General features: G+C 40.4%; 1 protein-coding gene across 6 annotated transcripts in view; it reads left to right on the top strand.

The window, feature by feature from the left end:
• Positions 1–16,250: 16,250 nt before the first annotated feature.
• The window catches only part of SCAF4 (SR-related CTD associated factor 4), a 111,904-nt gene continuing 107,497 nt past the window's right edge, over positions 16,251–20,657 (top strand). For 5 of the 6 annotated variants that reach the window (XM_020995989.2, XM_020995991.2, XM_078146535.1 and 2 more), the window contains exon 1: positions 16,252–16,756. In XM_020995989.2, the coding sequence (XP_020851648.1) occupies positions 16,727–16,756 (30 nt within the window). In that variant the 5' untranslated portion in view covers positions 16,252–16,726. Of the gene's footprint in view, positions 16,757–20,657 lie in introns of all 6 variants that reach the window. The other variant, XM_078146536.1, reaches the window with a different exon arrangement.

A 20,657-nucleotide genomic window follows, 5' to 3' on the forward strand; every position in this document is an offset into this window, starting at 1 on the left:
GTACACCCTAACTAAAAACAGAACCAGTGAATATAGATCACGTAGAATACTTAACCACTGACCTTCAAGAAATTCCTGTTGTCTTTTTATCCAGGCCAGATTATGTTTGTAGGGGAGACAGGAAAAGCTCTTAGAAAAAGGGACAAGTTTATCATGATCCATTATTCACACAATGGAACTGATTATGATTGAGAATATTGATAATATTGGTTTTGGGGGAAAGTAACAGTTACTGTGGGTCTAAGGAGGCAGATCAACTCAGACTAGTTTAAATGCTTTTTTGTAGGATCACAAATTTATGTTTAAGTTTTTTTTTAAAAATCATGTCTCCCATTTGGTTTTGGTTTTTTAGGCAATTGGGGTTAAGTGACTTGCCCAGGGTCACACAGCTAGTAAATGACAAGTGTTTGGTCTGAGGCCGGATTTGAATTCAGGTCCTCCTGACTTCAGGGCTGATCCTCTATCCACTGCACCACCTAGCTGCCCCTCTCCCATTTGTTCTTAAGCACTACATATACCATTTTGCACAGCTGACTATTTGGCAGTTATGATGACCTGTGTTGGACATTATGCTGTAAAACAATAAATACACAGAAGACTAAAAAAAAAAAGAAATCAAAAGGAAAACTGCACAGAACTAATTAAAACCAGTGGACAAAACAGAGATAGAATATATAAATCAAATCCTAAAGAAAACTCCAAATTTACTACATCCAGAAATGTCATAAACAAAATGTACAACTTCCGGGTTAAAAAATATATGCTACAAAAACCAGGAGAACATTGTAGACAGTAACAGCAATATTGTACAATGATCAACTGCGAATGACAGCTATTCTCAGCAATAAAATAATCCAAGATAATTTCTCTTTTTCTAATTAACTGATTAATTTATTTTTAGTTTTCAACATTCACTTTTATAGGATTTTAAGTTTTAAAAATTTCCCCCTCCTTCCCCTCATCCCTTCCCAAGATGGCAAGCAATCTGATAAAAGCTATACGTGTACAGTCATATTAAACATATTTCCACATTACTCTTGTTGTGAAAGAGAAATCAGAGCAAAAGGGAAAAACCATGAGAAAGAAAAAATAAAAAACAAAAGAGAAAACAGTATACTTCAATTTGCAATCAGACTTTATAATTCTTTCTCTGGATGTGGATAGCATTTTCTATCATAAGTCTTCTGGAATTACCTTAGATCATTGATTGCATTGCTGAGAAGAGCTAAGTCTAACAAAGTCAGTCCTCAGCACAATGTTGCTGTTGCTGCATACAACATTCTCCTGGTTCTGCTTACTTCACTCAGCATCAGTTCATGCAAGTCTTTCCAGGTTTTTTCTGAAATCTGCCTGCTCACCATTTCTTATGAACAATAGTATTACATTCATATACCACAACTTGTTCTGCCATTACCCAATTGATGGGCATCCCCTCAATTTCCAATTCTTGGCCACCACAAAAAGAGCTGCTATAAATATTTTTGTACATATGGGTCCTTTCCCCTTTCTTATGATCTCTTTGGCATACAGACCTAGTAGTAGTATTGCTGGATCAAAGGGTATGCATAATTTTATAGCCCTTTGGTCATAGTTCCCAATTGCTCTCCAGAACAGTTGGATCAGTTCACTACTCCTCCAACAATGCGTTAGTGTTCCAGTTTTCCCACATCCTCTCCAACATTTATCATTTTCCTGTTTTGTTATGTTAGCCATTCTGATAGGTGTGATGTGGTACCTCAGAGTTGTTTTAATTTGTATTTCTCTAATCAATAGTGATTTAGAGCATTTTTTTCATATGACTATGGATAGCTTTAATTTCATCTGAAAACTGCCTGTTCATGGCCTTTGACCATTTATCAACTGGGGAATGACTTGTATCCTTATAAATTTGATTCAGTTCTCTTATTTTAGAAATGAGACCTTTGTCAGAGACAGATCCAAGACAATTTCGAAGGACTTAGAATAAAAAACGCTAACCACCTCCAGAGAAAGAACTGATGGAGTCGAGACACAGATTGAAATTCTATTTTTGATATTATTTTGTGGGGTTTTCGTTTTGGTCTGTTTTCTTTCACAACATGACTAATATGGAAATATGTTTTACATGACTGCACATGTATAACCTACATCAAATTTCTTGACTTCTCAAGGAGGGGAGAGGGGAAAAGGAGAGGGAAAGTAGAACTAAATTTAAAAAATGTAAAAAATTGTTTTTTACATGTAAGTGGAGAACATTCATTTTTTAAAAAAGAAAACAAAAAGAGAGTTCCAATACACACAGTCAAGATACATGAGATTATGTAACAGTTGTATATAAGGATAAATGTGAGGTGATATCTATCAAAAAGAAAAATATCTACGAACAAGTTTTCTGTATTTTTTTAAATCTCTATCAGGGTCCCCAAGAGGCATTTGTTTCTTCTTCCCTTATTAGGTCTTAAACCCTTCGTACCTGTATATTCTTTTTTAGTTGCCCAAATGTATTTTACCTTTTTTATTTTTTCTTGACTTGTGTTTGCAGGTTAAAGTTTCTACTAAGGTTGGTGTTTCATTAGGAATACATTGAAGTTTTCAATTTAAATAAAGTTTTCACTTTTACCCTATAGGATTATATATTCAATTTTTGTTGAGTAAGTTATTCTTCGTTGTAAGCCTATATATTTTTACCTTTTGGACTATCATATTCCAAGCTCTCTTCTTCTGAAACAGAATAACTGCCAAATCTTGTGTGATCCTCAGTACTCTTTCTAGTAGATTGTAGTATTTTTCTTTGCTCTAGAAGCTTTTGATTTTTGCTATTACATTCTTGGGAGTTTTCATTTTAAAGTGTCTTTCATGAGGTGACCAGTAAAATCTTCTTATTTTCACTTTGCCCTCTGGTCATAATAGAGCTGGGTAGTTTTCATTTATGCTTTATTTTAATATGGTATCCAGGCTTGGGGGAGGGGTCCCCTCATCAGGGGGAGGAGGAGGAGAGGTTGTACCTTTCAGCTAAGTTTAATGATTCTGTTTTTTCTCCTTGTCCTGTTTTTCAGGTCCATTATTTAAAATGAAATATATTACTTCTATTTTTTCAGACTTTTGGCTTTGTTTTAGTATTTTTATTATTTTATGGAATCATTGGCTTCTCTTTGGTCCATTCTAATTTTCAAGGAGTTGTTTTCTGGGGTAAGGTTTTGTACCTCTTATACAAAACTGTTAATTTTCTTTCCAAGTCTTTCTTCTATCTTTTAGAGTTTCCTCTACCTTCTGTACCTGCCTAGTGTCCAGTCTTAAGTGAGAAGAGAAGCTAGTCCTTCCTCTGACCATGTGCCTTCTATCTCCTGTTGTGTTTCCTGAGAGAAAGCTGCTAGAGGCCAGAAGAGTGACTTCCATCTGTGCCATCACAAGCCATTTCTACCTCCCATCCTGATCTGCCAACCAGGCTTTGGAGACCCTCCAAAGCAAAGAGGAGCAATCTTTCCTTTGACCTTAGGCCATCCATCACCAGCTGCCCCTGTCCCCTGAGGGAAGAGGAAGAGGGGTGGGGATTAGGACTTCCACATCCTATTGTGCAGGTTCCACTTCTATTTCTTGCCTAATCTTCAGCCTCTGGAGTGAAGAGAAGTAGTTAAATGGGGCCTCCTATCTTACCATCTGCCTTCCATTTCATGCTCCACTTGTTTCCAGCTTGATTTCCAGTTTCCTCTGAGAAGGTTCTGCCTTCCATTCAATGAGGACCATTCTCCCACCTAATCATACTCTACATATTCTAGTGATTCTAAATCCCTGTAAATCATCATCCAAACCCCATTCACAATCCCCCACTACTCAATTCCTTATTTTCATCCCCTCAACATGCCCACAATAAAGTTACAACCAAACACTTCTCTTCTTCGCTTTCTGGAATGCTTATTCCATAGGCATCATATTTCCCTTGCTCCTAAGTCTTTTCCTCTCCCACTCCTTCCATCTAATAGCTATTACTGAAACTTGGCTTCCTCTAATGACACAGTTTTTGGGGACCCTTTCCAATAATGGCTGCACCTTCACTCATCCTCCCTGCTCAAGGCCTTGTTCTCTATTCCACTTCCAGGTTCTCCTCCTGCCTCAATCATTCAGTAACTTCTACTCCTTTGTGACTTATGCAATGCATATCTACCACCCAATCACAGTCCTGGTAGCACTGTCTGCAGACGTCCAGGTCCATTCTTCCTTTCCTTTCTCAATGAGTTTGATACATAGTTTACAATCTTTCTCCTCCCAACTCCTGCCCTCATACTTGGGAACTTCAGCATTACACATTGACTCTTTGTCAAACAACTAACCCCTCAATTCCTCAATCTCATTTTCCACAACCTACTCCTCCAACCCCCCTTAGTCATACACAAAGATGATCATATCTTTGATCTTGCCATCACCCACGAATACATCACCTTCACATTCAAGAATTCTGAAGTCCCATTATTTAGCCATAATCTAGACTTACCACCTCTCCCTCTATCTTTCCTTACCAAACACTGCTCTTCATCCATACTGTGACCTCCAATCTTTTGACTCCTCACTCCTTTCCCAAGCCATCATCCCTGCACTAGCAAGTCTCTCCTTTCTCCTTCTTGACCCATTGGTGAACCAGTTCAACTCTACATTGTCCCTTTCTCTTGATTCCCTCCCCCCCCTTATCATTTGCCAATTGGGCCCTGCCAAACCTCACTCTTAAATCACCCCCAACTATCTTTCACTTTCACTCCTGAACATGCTACTGAACAAAGGTGGAGAAAATCGTGCAATTATTTTGATGTAGTCCGTTAAAAATTCATGTAGTCCACTAAAAAATCCAACCTCAATGGAGCCCTTGCTATTGCTAGGCAATCCTACTATACCTCCTTTGTCAATTCACTATCCTACTCTCCACTGTGGCTTTTCCAAACCTTTTCATTCCTTTTCAGACCTCCCACAGCTGCCCCTCCCTCCACAATCTCCTCTGAGAACTTTGCCTCATATTTCACAGAAAAAAAATTGAGGCCATTTGCCATGAGTTCTCCTTTTTCTCATCTTATATCACTCACATACCTTTTGCTGCTATCTCCTCCTACTTCACCCTTGTCTCACACAAAGAAGTGGTTTTCCCAAGCTAACTCTTCTAGCTGCACAAATGGTCCTATTCCATCTTGTCTCCTCCAATAGATTTAACACTTATTATCAATCTCTATCTACTAGCTCCTTCCCTATTCTCTATTGTTTTTCCTAATCCTCAAAAAATTCTAATTTTATCCTTCTATTGCCACGAACACTTAATAGTGTTTGATATTTTTTTCTGTTTAATCATGTTTCTATTTTTTTTTCTGACTCAGTGCCAGTTAGTCTCAGCTCCATTCCATACTCTTTGATTTGGTTGTCAGGCCTTATTTGGGCATGATGTTACATTCCTGGGTTCCTCTTCTCTTGGTGTGTCTATGTTCAGAGCACTGGCAAATTTCATTGTCTATGGTCTGAGGTTAGCTGTCCCTGGTCCCTATGTAGTTTCAATCCCTCCTGAGTCTTCTCCGATCAAAGTAATTGGCGCTGTTCTGTTCCCTCTGGGGCTTCCTAGATCAGAACACTGTCTTTTTTAAAAAGTTTTTTTTTATTGATATCTTTTGTCTTTACATTGCTCTGTATCCTTACTCCTGCCCCTCTCAGATAGCCACCCCTTATAATAATTTTTTTTTCAATTGCTAGCTTATATTTATAGCTTTATAGCTTATTTTCAGGCTGGCAAAGCACTTTACATGTTAATGAATTTGATCCTCACAACTCTGTGTGATGTTATTATCATCCCATTTTCCAGATGAGGAAACAGAGGCAGATAGAGGTTAAGTGACTTGCCCAGGATCACATAACTAGTAAGTGTCAGAGGTAGGATTTGAACAAGTTTTCCTGACTGCAAGTCCTGTGATTTATTCTGTATGCATCCAAACGCCTAAAAAGGGGGGGGGGGAGAGGGATTCAGTAAGACCAATCAAAACATCAAAAAAATCTGGCATGACTGAAACCTGCAGAACCTCAGCCTCTTCAAAAGATTGAGGGAAGGAGTCTTCTCATATCTCTTTTTTGAGAACAAATTTGTTTATAATTTCACAACATTCATTTAAAAATATTTTGTGATCATTTTTCTTTTGATTTACATCATTACAGTTACTGTTTATTGACTGAGTGGTCTTCTGTCATTCCTGAGTTTTCCAGATGAAGTGGTTTCCATTCCCCTCCCCCAGTGCCCTTGAGTTGTTGTGGTGTGCTGGTAGTGGCCTTTATTTTCTACTATTTTCAACTTCTCCTCCTTCTTACTCCTCTTCTTCTTCCTTTTCCTCCTCCTGCATCTTTTTTTTCTCAATTCTTACCTAGCCCTTAGTCATTGAATGTGAGTTACCTCAGACAAACTGAGACTTTGGGAAGACCTTAATTTAGAAAGGCCATGGTCTCCCACTGCATCCTGGGCCATCACCAGCCATCTTGACTTTTGTCTTGCCACTGGACTTTGTTGATTCTGGAGGAGTGAGGCTGACAACTTTTGCACAGCTCTGCCTCACTTAAAACTCTCATGACAGCACTGGTCCTCTTTCAAGAGTTAAGAACAAACAACAACAGCTCTCTGAATCGGGCAAGGGCATGGACTTCTGTCCTGCATGAAGCTTTAATCACTGGGACATTTGGTGGTCTTCTGTCCCTCCTTGAGTTTCCACAATCAAGGGTAACTGACTGTCTTCTATTCCTCACTGAAATTTCCAGGGTTGGAGTGTTACCTTTTCCATCTTCTCTGAGACTTCCTTGTTTAGAGTACTGGATGATCTTCTGTCTTCCTTGGTACTTCTTGGATTAGGCACCTGGATCATTTGTGTGGGGACCTCCCTGTCAAAGTTCTGCCTCAAGTGCTACTGTAAGTTTCTGGTCTGTTTTCCTGTGCTTGTTCCCTGCTGGCAGGAATCTTCTTCCAGGGTCCATAGCTTCCGGCTATGTCTTTCTCTCATCCTGTGCTAGATGAAGAAGGCTTTTATTCAATCTAATCTCAGTGGAGTTCTTGGTCATTATTCAATATGGTGCTCTTTCTCCATCATTGCTGGAATAAAAGTAGGAGAATAGGGCTCCTGGGTGACCTGCTATGTTGCTACCCTAGCCAGAAATGCATCCATTATGTAGCTCTTTTGAATAGGACTTCCTTTCTATTCTTGTCTCCTAGATTCTATCATTACTATATAGAAATGCTATTAATTTTTATAGGTTTATTTTGTAGCCTACATCTTCACTCAATCTATTGTCTCAATTTGTTTCTTTGCTGATTCATACATAGGGATAGTTCTGTCTTCTTTGCCTTTCTTTATTCCTTTAACATCTTTCCTGTCTATTACTCTTGCTAGCACTTTTAGGACCACATCAAATAATAGTAGGGAAAAGGGGTGCCCTTGACTCCTGTATCTATTGGGAAAGCTTCCAGTGTTTCCCTATTGCATATGATACTAGCTTTTGGTTTTAGGTAGATACTTACAATATTAACAAGATCTGCCTCTGCCTGTTCTTTGTGGATTTTTAAAGCATAAAAGTGTTGATATAATTATGCAATTTTGGGTGTTTTAGTTAATATATTTAGTTAACATATTAAATAATATATTAATTATACTGTTTTCCTAATATTGAACCATCCTTACATCCGTAGTATATATCTAACACGATCACAGTGAATGTTTTTTAGGATTTATTTCTACAGTCACTTTGCCCAGATTTTATTTAAACTTTTTGAACTGACATCCATTAATGATACTGGTATGTAGTTTTATCCTTCCTTATTTTCAGGACAGCTCTTTCCTTCTTTTTCTTTTCCCTCTATCTACATAGGGTATCATACTCTTACCTACCTGTTCGCAGCATTAGATTATTACTATCTACTAAAATACTTTAATAGTGTTTTTCTTTTTCAGTTTTTGAAAATAAATTGTGCAGTATAGGTGTTCAGTGTTCTTTAAAATTTGGTAGAATTCTCTTGTAAATCTATCTGGATCAGGGCTTTTTTTTTTCCTTTGAGAGTTCCTTTACAGCTACTTCAATTTCCTTTTCTGAGATTGGGTTATTCAAAATCTCTATTTTATTTTTATATTTCATTGACAATATTCTAGTCTCATTTTATAGACAATTCTTTAATTCTCAGTTTTGTTGAAATATAACTGCACAATAGTTTCTTAAAATTCTTTTAATTTCTTTTGAGTTTGTGGTAATGCAGATGATCACTCTTTCTTCCTCGATACCACTATCTCCTAGTTCTCCTCCTACCTATCTGAACTCTCCTCTACCTCCTTTCTTAGATCCTCTTCCAGATCATGCCCTCTAACCATAGGTGCCCTCTGGGTTCTATCTTGGGTCCTCTTCTCTTCTCCTTTATACTGCTTGATGATCTCATCAACTCCCATGTATTTATCATCTCTAGGTTGATGACTCTCAAATATACCTAACCTGCCCGAAACTTTCTGAAACTCCTATCTTTCCTATTACCATACATACATACATACATATATATAGAGAGAATATGTATACATAGTATATATAGTATATACACACAGTATGTATAGTATATATACATAGTATGTATAGTATATATACATAGTATATATAGCATATTTACATAGTATATATAGTATATATACATAGTGTATATAGCATATATACATAGTATATATAGCATATTTACATAGTACATATAGTATACATACATAGTATATATACTATATATACCATCTTCCCGGTCCCTACAAGCTAGGAGGTCATATCCAATTTGTTGCCAAGGCTTGTCAATTTCACATCCTTTCATTTTGTTCCCTAAACCTTTCCTTCAGTGCAATGGGTTCAACCTCAAGGACGTTGTTCTAAAATCTACTGGCAAAAACATCTATCTCACAGGATACTCAGCTCCTAGGCAAGCACTTAGTTAACTAAGGCATCCAATAGAAAATGAGTTTATTTAGAACCAGAAGGGGGCCAGCAAGGTGGCACAGCAGGCTTTGGAATCAGGAAGATTCCAGGAAGACTCATTTCCTGAGTTTAAATCAGGCCTCAGACTAGCTGTGTGACCCTGGGCAAGTCACTTAACCCTATTTGCTTCAGTTTGCTCATATGTCAAATATGCTAGAAAAAGAAATGGCAAACTACTCCAGTATCTCTGCCAAAAAACCCAAATGGGATCAGAAACAGTCAGACACAACTGAATAACAACCAAAGACCATAAAGAGCAAAAAAAGTATTTTTATCTGAGTCCTTAGCAAAGGAATCTGGGAAAGCTCTCCATGGTAAGCTTCATTTGCCTCTGCAGAGATCAGGCAAAACTATAGCTCCAAGCACTGAAGTCCTTGGCTTGTGAGGGGATTCTCAGGCCCTGCTGCTGTTGCCAATTCAGCATCCTAAATACACTTATAGGTTCAACACCTCTGGTTGCTCCAACAAGGAAGACTCTATCTAGTGCCACCAGAACTGATACATAGGTATTTTTCTCACTTTGAAGTGGACAAAATCATTCCTTTCTCCTCTACGTTTTTAACACAACTATAATTTCATAGGGGAATACATGTTCACAAAAGCGTGTATGTGTCTATGTAGTATGTATATGTATACATATATGCATATACATATACACACATATATACACACATATCTACATACAGAGATTTATGTATATATCTACATATACACAGATAGATATTCAGTCATATATATATATATATATGTAAAATATATATGCATATTCAGTCATGTCAGACTCTTCATGACCCCATTTGGGGTTTTCTTGGCAAAGATAATGGAGTGGTTTGCCATTTCCTTCTCTAGCTCATTTCACAGATAAGCAAACTGAGGCAAACAGGGTTAAGTGACTTGCCCAGGATTACAAAGCTAGTATCTGAGGCTGGATTTCAACTCAGGTCTTGCTGACTCCAGGCTCAGCACTTACATATATGTATATGCATGTGCACATGCACTTGTGTGCGAACACACATATGTATATTGGTGTGTGTATGTGTGTATGTGTGTATACACATACACACACACACACACACACACATATATATATATGTATATCTCTGTGTGTGTGTACACATAAAATAAAGTTGATCTTTGAAGGGATATAGAGGTCCCAAGAGACAGAGGTGAGCATTCTAGACACAGGGTTACAAAACTAGGTGATGGGAAGAATGGTGATGTACTCAACAGAAATATAAAAAGTAAGGAACAGAAGGGTGAGACTAAGGATTTTCATGTTTGAGGTACTTATGGGACATTCAGATGCATATGCACAGCAGGCAGCTGGAAACTCAAGATTGGTGCTCAAGAGAGATGAGTTATCTGCTTGGAGATGATAATTGAACTGAAGGGACTAATACAACTACTGAAAGTACAGACAGAGAAGGAAAATCTGGGAGGGAATCCTAAGGTATACCCATGCACAGGGGAAAGGTCATAGATAATGAATCTGCAAATAAGACTGAAGACTGGTTAGACAGGTAGGAAGAGAATGACAAACTGTGTTACAAAAATCCATGTTCCACAGAGATTTGTTGAAGTATTTTACGTTTAAGGATTGAGAAAAGATAATTAGCAATAAAGAAATCATTTATCACTTCGGAGAGAGCAGTTTCAATCATGCTGGTGGGGATGAAAGCCAGATTGCAAGGAGTTGAAATGCAAACAAGTAAGAAAGTAAAGGCAACAAGTATAGATATTTTTAGCTGCAAAATAAAAGTCAAGTATTTCATAGAGCACTCTACACCTCAATATTCAATATTCAACATAAGGGATTATATATAGGGCAGGTATTATTATGTTTGCCACTTTACACAAGAGGAACCTAGATCTCAGAAATATTTAAGTGCCTCAGGTCACAAAGCTAGTAAATGGTGGTCAGAACTGGAATATATGAGGCTTTCCGTCTTCAGTCCCATCCCCCTTCCTTTATACTACAATGATAAACATGTGACAGTACAAATTGGTTACATAGACAGTAAGTGCTATCAGAGGAGAACAAGAGGGAGTAGGAACAGCAGGAGAATCCCTTCTACAGAAAGAAAGGTTTGGACTACACCTTGAAGAATGTGTAGGATGGATCTCTTCCCAGATTAATGTTTTTTAAATGCATATAATACATAGGATTATAAGGGAAACTAATTTTTTTTTCCTTTTTGGTGAGGCAATCAGGGTTAAGTGACTTGCCTAGGGTCACACAGTTAGTGAATGCCAAGTGTCTGAGGCTGGATTTGAACTCAGGTCCTCCTGACTCCAAGGCCAGAGCTCTATCCACCTAGCTGCCCCCAAGGGAAACTAATTTTATTGAAAGTTATCAAATATTTTAAAAACAAGTTAATGGGTCCAGTTTATGAACCCCTAGTGTAGGATATGGCTAGATGGAGGGAAAGAAAAATATTTTAGAAAAGGGCAACAGCACAATTAAAGACTAGGATATGAGAAAAATAGTTAACATAAAGATTTCCAAAACACTTTAAAATTATCTCCTCTGATCCTCATAATAACCCTGTCAGGTAGATGTCATTATCCTCATTTTTACAAATTGGGAAACCAAGGCTCAGAGGTTAAGTGACTTGCCAAAGATCTCACAGTTAGGGGTTGAGGCAGAACTCAAACTCTGATCACCTTGACTGCAAACCCAGCACGCTACTCCCTAGTCCATCTAGTTGTTTAAAAGTATCATGATTTATTGGAAGATGAAACAATCTGGCAAGGACAGAAGATCAAATTAATATACAGTGGGAATAGGGACAGCTAGGTGGGTCAATGCATAGCCCATAGGCCCTGGAGTCAGGAGAACCTGAGTTCAAATCTGGTGTCAGACACTAGGGGCATGATCTTGGGCAAGACACTTAACCCTGATTGTACACACACACACACACACACACACACACACACACACACACACACACACACACAGTGAGTAGATTTGGATTGCTAGAGGAAGTCAGATTATATGTCAAGATGAGGTTATTTTGTTTTAAACTTTTAAACCTTTACATCTCCAGTGACAATGACGGAGTTGAATTAGGTAATTTTTAATCCTTACAGTTTTAAGTAGGAAGAGAATCAGTGCTCAGAACTCCTACTCTAATTCACTGGGATTACATTAGTTTTTTGGTTGTTTTTTTTTGTTGTTAAGAATCTGAGGGTGGATTTGAACTCAGGTCTTCCTGACTCCAAGGCCGGAGCTTTATCCACCTAGCTGCCCACATTAGTTTTTTAAAAATACACTTTTATTGATACTTCTTTTTTTTATATTATCTACATTTTACAAGGAACAGCCCCTTTTCTCTCCCCTCATCCCTTATAATAGAGGGAAAAAATACCTAGCAAAATCAGCACACTGAAAACATCCGACATTTTCTATGCATTGATCTGTGTATATGATTGTTTACTTTTAAAATTAACCAAGACAAATATTGTTGTATTTAATTTAACTTTTATCTTACAGATAATTGAAGACACCCTTGGTGGTACATGGGGATCTCAAGCTAGAGATGGTAATCATCTGAGAGAGGGTATGGTTTAAAATTTAGATCTCTACTCTCCAAGTAACATTTGGAGTTCATCTGTTGTTGATTCTGAGACCAAAATAATCAATGAGTCTTAAATAAAGGGAGGGAAATGTACCATTAAAACCTTAATACAAATTGTTTGTTATGACTTGGTACCATAAATAATCACCTTTAGGCCTTTGGTAGAGAATAAACAACAATTAGGATCAACCTAATTTTAATAAAAAATAACTTACATAATTTCCCAAGCCTTTTGACACTAAGTCTACCTCTTAAAAAGCCCTACCAATCAGGTAAAATAAGGAAGTCATTCAACCTAAGCTAACAAATGAGGAAACCTCACTAATGCTTGGAAGCACATATCATAATAGGTCTTTACTCAACTACCAATTCACATATTTAATATGTTCCTTTTACTTTTTCATACTTTGTGCTATATGAAACTTTTTTCTTTGCATTAGCATATTGTTTTTCCTCCTTAGCTTGTCTGCGATATTGTATTTAAACTGTTGTTCAGTCGTCTCAGACTCTATAACCCCATTTTGGATTTTCTGGAGAAAGATACTGGGGTGGTTTTCCATTTCTTTCTCCAGCTCATTTTACAGTTGAGGAAACTGAGGTAAACAGGGTTAACTTGCCTGGGTTCAACACAACTAGTAAGTGTCCAAGGCCAGATTTGAACTCAGATGAGTCCTCCTGACTGCACTGTGCCACCTAGCTGCCCATATGAACAAATGAATCTAGCTGTATCAATGCTTTTTGATAGAATGAAAACTGTACACACACACACACACAAGTATATTCATTTACTTAAGTAGTTTCATCTACTGATATCTTTCTAGTAGCTGTTTTTTTTCCCTTTTCTTCAACCATAGTATGCAACATTTCTCTAGGTTGGGCCATCTTTTAGATCCAGAGTTGGGTTGGGGTTTTTTTTTTTTTGCCTTTTGGTGAGGCAATTGGGGTCAAGCAACTTGCCCAGGGTCACACAGCTAGCATCATGTGTCTGAGGCCAAATCTGAACTCAGGTCCTCTGGACTCCAAGGTCGGAGCTTAACCACTGTGCCACCTAGCTGCCCCTAGATCCAGAGTTTTGACACTGGAAGGGATCTTACTGATGCTCTAAGTCTATTTTACAGATCTAGAACCCAAAAAGGTTGAATAATTTACCCAAGATCACACAGCAATTTACTGGTAGCGTCAGTTTTGAAATCTAGATCTCCAACTCCTATTTTGTCTTTTTACTGGCCACTAACCAAAAAAAGAAAAAAATCATATTGAAGCACCTGAATTTTCTGCTTAGCGATATTTAATTGGTACACAGAAAAGGCTGGTAGATTGTAGTACCCTCTCCAAGAGGGAATAATGCTGGGAAAAGATGCCAAGCCCATCTACAATATCAGTGATAACCAAGAAGTACCGAATATTGTTTAAACCATTTGCCATTTTCCCTGAAGAAACAAAACTTTATTATAAAAATCACCCCACAAACTGAATTTTTATACAAAAGATTCCTTTAGAGTGTGTTCTAGTCTCTAGAACAGTGCCTATAATACCAGTATTGCTTTACACAATTAGATGACATAAAGACTATAGAAGAATAAGCTTCAAAAGAAATGTTTTTAATTTGCTTCTATTGGTAATTTCTAAATTTCCTTCACTATATTATATGAAGAAATGGGTGGTTCAATATTACAATAGGCACAAACATTAGTTTGAGTATGGTTGAATTAGTGCAACTTTGTAAAAGAAATAAATTAATTACCCTGTAGAAGGGTACAATTCAATTTAACAAACATTAATGGCCTGCTATAAGCAGGGAACTGAGGATACAAAGCCAAAAGTGAAATACTTCTTTCCTTCAAGAAACTAACAAAGGGAGGAATAACTGAGACTTTCATAGGACCACAGACGTAGAGCTGCAAGGGAATTCAGTGTCCATCTAATGATAATAAAGTTATAGCTAACATTTATATAGCACTTGCAACAAACTTGGGGTGTAGGCAATATTATTATCCCCATTTTACAGAGGAGAAAACTGAGGCAGACAGAGGTTAAATGACTTGCCCAGGGCTAAGTCAGCTAATGTCTGAGACTGCATTTGAACTCAGGTCTTCCTGACACCAGGCCCAATGGCAAGGCCTACCAACCCCCCAGTATAAGCCATATAGAAAAACCTCAGTCACTTTATACGTGAGGAAACTGAGGCTCCAGAGAGTTAAAGTGACCCCCTCAAGTTAATGGTGGTACTGACAAACAGAGCCCACAGTGCTTTTATTAAGGGATTTGTTCTGTGAAGTTTGGATTCAAAGGACTGTACTTGAGGTCCTAGAGGGCCACATGTAGCCTATAGGCCCCAGGTTCCCCACCCCTGGACGATCTGAATCCAAACTGCCTGTCTTTCAAGTGAGCCACATGGCAAGCTCTTTTCATGTACATTCTCATTTGATTTTCTCAAAAGTCCTACGAGGTGGGAATTACTATCCTCATTTTACAGAGGAAACTGAGGCAAAGATCCATAATCGCAAGCTCTTTGGTGACAGTGAGAGGCAGCATGAAATAAAACACAGCCCCGGACCTGGAATTTGCAAGATCTGGGTTCCTTGAGAGCAAAACTGTCTTTTGCCTCTTTTTGTCCCGTCCCTCCCCCTCACTCCCCCACCCCGAGCCTGGCACATAGTACATGCTTAACAAATGTTTATTGCATTGAAAAAAAAAGACAATTTCTCTGAACCTTGGTTTCTTCATCTGCAGGTATCTCAGTTACATAGATCACGTATGTACAGCACTTTGCTATATATATATATCTATAGATATATATATATCTATATATATATATATATATATATAGATATATAGATATATATATGATGAATGAGCTCGTTCAGTTTTCAGAGCACTAACACTGTTGGTAGGCAAGCATTTCATTTCACTGAAGCAAACATTTTCTATCTGGAAGCTGGAGGATGCAGGCCTGCACTCAATTCTACTTGCCTTCAGGCTCCAGAGCATTAACTGCCTCCTCAGAGAATGCAAAAATATTTATTTGCATGTTTCTATTGAAGAGCACGGTCTATGCTTCCATTTGTGGCATAGGGGCAGTGCACGAGAGACAGAGCGGTGGCTCATTTAAACTCTAGGGCCCCAAACAAGAATGTCCTAAAAGGGCCCAATGCCTTGGGTTAAATGCAAAGTAACCAAACTTCCAAGAGGGACCTTTTTGTTTGGACCCCGAGCCGTTCCAGGGACTAGCCTGCCCAGGCTAAAAAGAGCAACACAGCAGACAGACAGACAGACTTCCCCCCACCCCCCCACCAGCGAACAGGCTTTTGTGCCACGGAGGGGAGGGGGTTGCACTCACCTCCGCCCGCCCCCTAACCCCTCCCTCCGGCTCTCCTCCCCGCCTCCGCTCCCGCCATTCCCCCTCCCGCGAGTGTAGCACAGTAAGGTCTCCACCGTGCACCCTGGAGCCGGCGGGAAGCAGCTGGTCTATCGGCCATCACGTGCTGCCGCCGCCGCCGCCGCCGCCAGCCGAGCTCCGTTCTCCTGCTCCAGAGGAAGTGGGCGGGGAAAAGTATCTTGGAAGGGAACTGGGGAGGGGGAGGGGAAGAGTGGCGGGAGGAGAGGTACACGCCGCCGAGAAACAGGAAGCGGCTGGGAGGTCTGAGCCATCCCAGGGTGCCCCGCGCGGCGTGGACTCGGCCGCTGCCGCCATCCCGCTGGCTAAGAGAGCGATAGAGAGCAGAGGAGGAGGAGAAGGCCCGTACCGTAGCTGGCCTGCCCGCCCGCCCGCCTGCCGGCTTCCTGACCCCGAGTGTAGGTGTATGTGCGTGCCTGTGAGTGAATGAGTGAGTGATTGTATGTATGCGTGCGCAGGGGCCCGTGTCAACGAGACGCCGAGAGCAGCCGCCGCCGCCGCCACCAAACGGACATGTTGGAGCCCAGCGCCGCCACCGCCTCCTCTTTTTTTCCTTCCTCTGAACGGGACTGAACTGGGGACCTGGCCGTCACCGCCTCCGCGAGCCGCCGCTAGCCCCGCATCGGCCGCCTCCTCCGCCCGGACCTCCACGTCCTAGCCAGTCTTCTCTCTCCCGGCCCGGCCCGACCTCTCCGCCCCGCTCCCCCGCCGGCTCCCCCTGCAACGCAAGGTCTATGAAACCGGCGGGGCCCGGAGCAGCCGCCGCAGCGCGAACATGGACGCCGTCAACGCCTTCAACCAGGAGGTGAGCGGGCCGAGGGGCCCCAGGCCTGGGGGAGGAGGCGTCTGGGGCGTCTGGGATCTTCCCCTCCAGCTTGCCCAGAAGGGGAGGAGGAGGAGGGCAGGGGAGGAGGCGCCTAACTGCCATTCAGCCGAGCAAACAGGGCCGCCCCCGGCACCTTCGCTTTCCCGCTCCTCCCGACTCCGACGCTTCGGCGCTGCCGGGGGTCGCTTCGTGCCAGTTTGGCGGAGGGAGGGCGGCGGGGCCGGGAGCGGCCTGGAGCCGGGCGAGGTCACTGCTTCCCCCTCCCCCCAGCCTCCCCTTGTCCCCTCCCCCACCCCTCCCTCCTCCCGGGGCGTCGACCTCTCTCTCCCCGCGGAGCCTTGGCCCCCTCTCCTCCCCCTCCCCCTGTTCCTGTGAACTTCTCTCCCCGCTACCCAAGTGTGGCGGTTCTCTCTGCTCCCGCTGAGTGACCAGCCTCGCTGTGTCCCGGCCGGGGGGTGGGGGGGAACCGAGGGAGGGACACACGTGTGTGTGTGTGTGTGTGTGTGTGTGTGTGTATGTGTGTGTACTTGCGTGAGTGTGTGCGTGCGTGCCCGCCCGCGCGAGAGCGGCGGGTCGGGGGGCTTGCCGGGAGCCCTTGGGGGGGGCCTCAGTCCCGGGCATTCAGGCTCCTGTGATAGGCGGGGGGTGAAACGACTGAAGGCTGCTGCTGAAGCAGGGACTGCGAAGCTCCCCCCTTCCCCCGGGGGTTAGGACCTGAGGTTACACGGAAAATCCGAAGAGGGATCGGGGAGGGGGGGGGCAGGCCAAATTAGCTCTCAGTGCATTAGTTAAACCTCGGGCTCTTCCGACTGGGCACATTTACTTGTGGAAAAGCCTGGGGAAAAAATCCTCCCTAGTTATACTTTAATTCTCTAACTCTCCACGCATTACTTTAGTTTGAAGGATAATTTAAAATTCTGGTGCTGCGAAACGCAGTTACAAATTTAAGACCGATGTAATGGTGAGAGTTGGATTCCCTTCATCTCTCAATCTTTCTCAGTGGGTTAATTATCATCTGTAAAAGATCAGATATTCAGCCTCCCAAAATTCGTTAAATGTAGTTTCTCGCACAAAAGTTGATATTCTGAGTTTTACTGTCAGCATGGTGTAGTCAGTTACACTTAAGTTCTTTACTAAGATTTATGGGGAAGTAAATGTCTTAGGAGTGACTTCAGTCCAGTTAAGTATGAATTAAGAATGATAAAGTAGGAACAGACACTTTTGGAGGTGTCCGGCAAAACTTCTCTCTGATTGTTTCTAGTAAAATAGGTTTCAAAGCTGTCACCAAGATTGATGCAGAGAGAGGGTTTGTAGTAATATGCCAACTATTTCTAAGTTGAAAAGTGACATGTGTATCAAATGCTTTGCAAACCTTAAAGCCCTGTATAAAAGTCAGATGTTATAATTCCTAGCTAGATTACAGTGTTATTTTTTTGTTGCCAGACTTTTCACCCTTATTCATAGAAGTTAAAAGGAATTAATTTTTTAATCTAATTTAGACTAGGGACTGAAGCTGGATGAAAGCACTCAGCAGTATGTGAATTTCATAATACAATTTTATCCTTTTTTTTCTTTTATTTTTTTGCATCGTGGACTCCTTTGGCAATCTGGTAAAAGTTTATGGACTCCTCAAAAGGGTTTTAAATGAACAAAATTAAATATATCAGATTACAAAAGAAACCAATTATATTGAAATATAGTTATCAAAACATTTTTTAAAAACAAGATCATGGACCCCAGGTTAAGATCTCAACTTTGACCTTCAAGCTCTCTTTTCTTCAGTCAATAATTATTTACCCTGTCTCTTCAAGGCACTGTGCTGGAAGTGGGAGTATGGTATACAAAAAGTTAATACTTTTAGTTTATAAGAAGTTTTTGAACCAGTTTTTATGATTGTGTGGTAAATTATGTAGAAACTTTTGTATGCATAAGCCATTTGTTATAAAGTTGCCCATTTCACCACTCTTATAAGTTCATTTCCATTGACCAAAAAGGTTAGTGCTAAATGTTATATCACAGTTGGTACTTGAATCAACAAAAATGGTTAAATATGTCATTGTAGAACATGAGTTTTGACTCCTTTTTGATATAGTTCTTTTTCTAGATGTTTACTAACCAGCTCTTTATTAATGTATTCTAAATTTTTCCCAGGAACAGAAGTCAAGCTCCCTTTTTTGAAAATTGGGACATTTGCCTGTCTCCAGTCTTGGGTTACCACTCCTGGTTTTTCAGTATCGTTTAAGTTCTAACAGTAACTTATCAAGTGTATCTTCTGATTGTTTGAATATAGTGGGATGTAGTTTCTTTTGGGCCTGAACTCTTCTAGAGTAGCTTGCTGTCTACTTACCTTGGGTTTCTTTCCCTAGTAACTGTTTTGTTCTGTCTTTTTCATTCCAAGGTTCATTCTCTTTTGGCAGAGAAAACAGGAACAGAATGTGAGTTGAGTAGCTTTGTCTTCCTCCATCATCCAATTTAACTCCAAACACAAACACTGTTCGACAGTGTTTTATACTTTCTTTAATCTTCTTTCCCCAATATGTCTTTTTTAAAAATCTCCCTTCAGATCATTATGAGCTTTAACCCTCTAATTTTCTCATTCTAATGGGTTTTCCCCTACTGTTTACAAAACTATTCAGATCACTAGCATCATTAAAAAAAACCCTTCACTTGATCTTACTGTCTCTTCAAGCTATCCCTTTCACAGACAAACTCAGAGAAAAAGCCATCTACACAAGTTGTCCCCATTTTCTAACTTCATTCTTCTCAAACTCTTGCAGTCTTGCCTTCTATCCTCCTCACTCACCTGAACCTGTTCTTTCCAAGGTTACCAGTTATCTCTAATTGCCAAATCTGATATTTTTTTCCTTAGCTCTACTTCGTGGTTTCCCTGCAGCATTTGACATGGTGTTAACCATTTTTACTCCTTTTGTATTTTTTTTTTCCTCTCTGGGTTTTCATGACACTTGGCTGCTCCCTTCTTCTCAGTCTCCTTTGCCAGGATTATTATCCTTGTCCTAAGATTCTTTCCCAAGTTCTTTTCTGTCTTTACACTTTGTCACTTGATTATTTCAATGCAGATAATCCCAGGTATAGATCCAGCCCTAGGTTCTGTGCTAAGCTTCTGTTCCTCATTTCTAGCTGACTATTAAATATTTTTGAATTAGATGTCAATCCTACAGGCATAACTCATCTTTCCCCTTAAATCTTCCTTTTTTCCAAAATTTCCTACTACTTAAATTCCATACTACTTAGTCAGGGGTAACATTATCTTTTCTGTCTTCCAGGTTCTCAGCCTTGATGTGTTCCTGGATTTCTTACTTTTACCCCTCATATCCAGTTAGTTGCCAGCTCTTGTCATTTTTTCCTCACAACATCCCTCAAATTTGTTCCCTTCTGTTAATTTATACCCCACCATTCTAGTTGAAGCCCTTAGCACTTTTCACCTGGACTGCTAATGATTAGAGGGAAAGTGACTTGACTAAAGTACTCTACCCGTCTTCCCCTGCCCCCCTTACTACCAATCCACTCCTTCCCTGGCCAGGGTCCTGCTATTTCTGAATTTTTAAATAGTGGTTCAGAAATTCAAATCCTTACCTGATATGCCTTTTTTTTTTTTTGCTTTTAGGCAATTGGGGTTAAGTGACTTGCCCAGGGTCACACAGCTAGTAAGTGTCAAGTGTTTGGTCCTCCTGATTTCAGGGCCAGTGCTCTGTCCACTGCGCCACCTAGCTGCCCCTCTGATATGCCATTTTTAAAACCATCATTTACTTCCCTCATCTGCCTTTCTCTCCTGAGATCTATCTATGCTTTTGATGGGCAGCAGTGATGAAAGTGCAATATTTGGGCATGTTTTCTTTTTCTTGTCCAAGGCTTCTTATTT

Source organism: Phascolarctos cinereus, unplaced genomic scaffold (assembly GCF_003287225.1).
Source record: "Phascolarctos cinereus isolate Bilbo 61053 unplaced genomic scaffold, phaCin_HiC Scaffold_726;HRSCAF=1367, whole genome shotgun sequence".
Taxonomy (NCBI): domain Eukaryota; kingdom Metazoa; phylum Chordata; class Mammalia; order Diprotodontia; family Phascolarctidae; genus Phascolarctos; species Phascolarctos cinereus.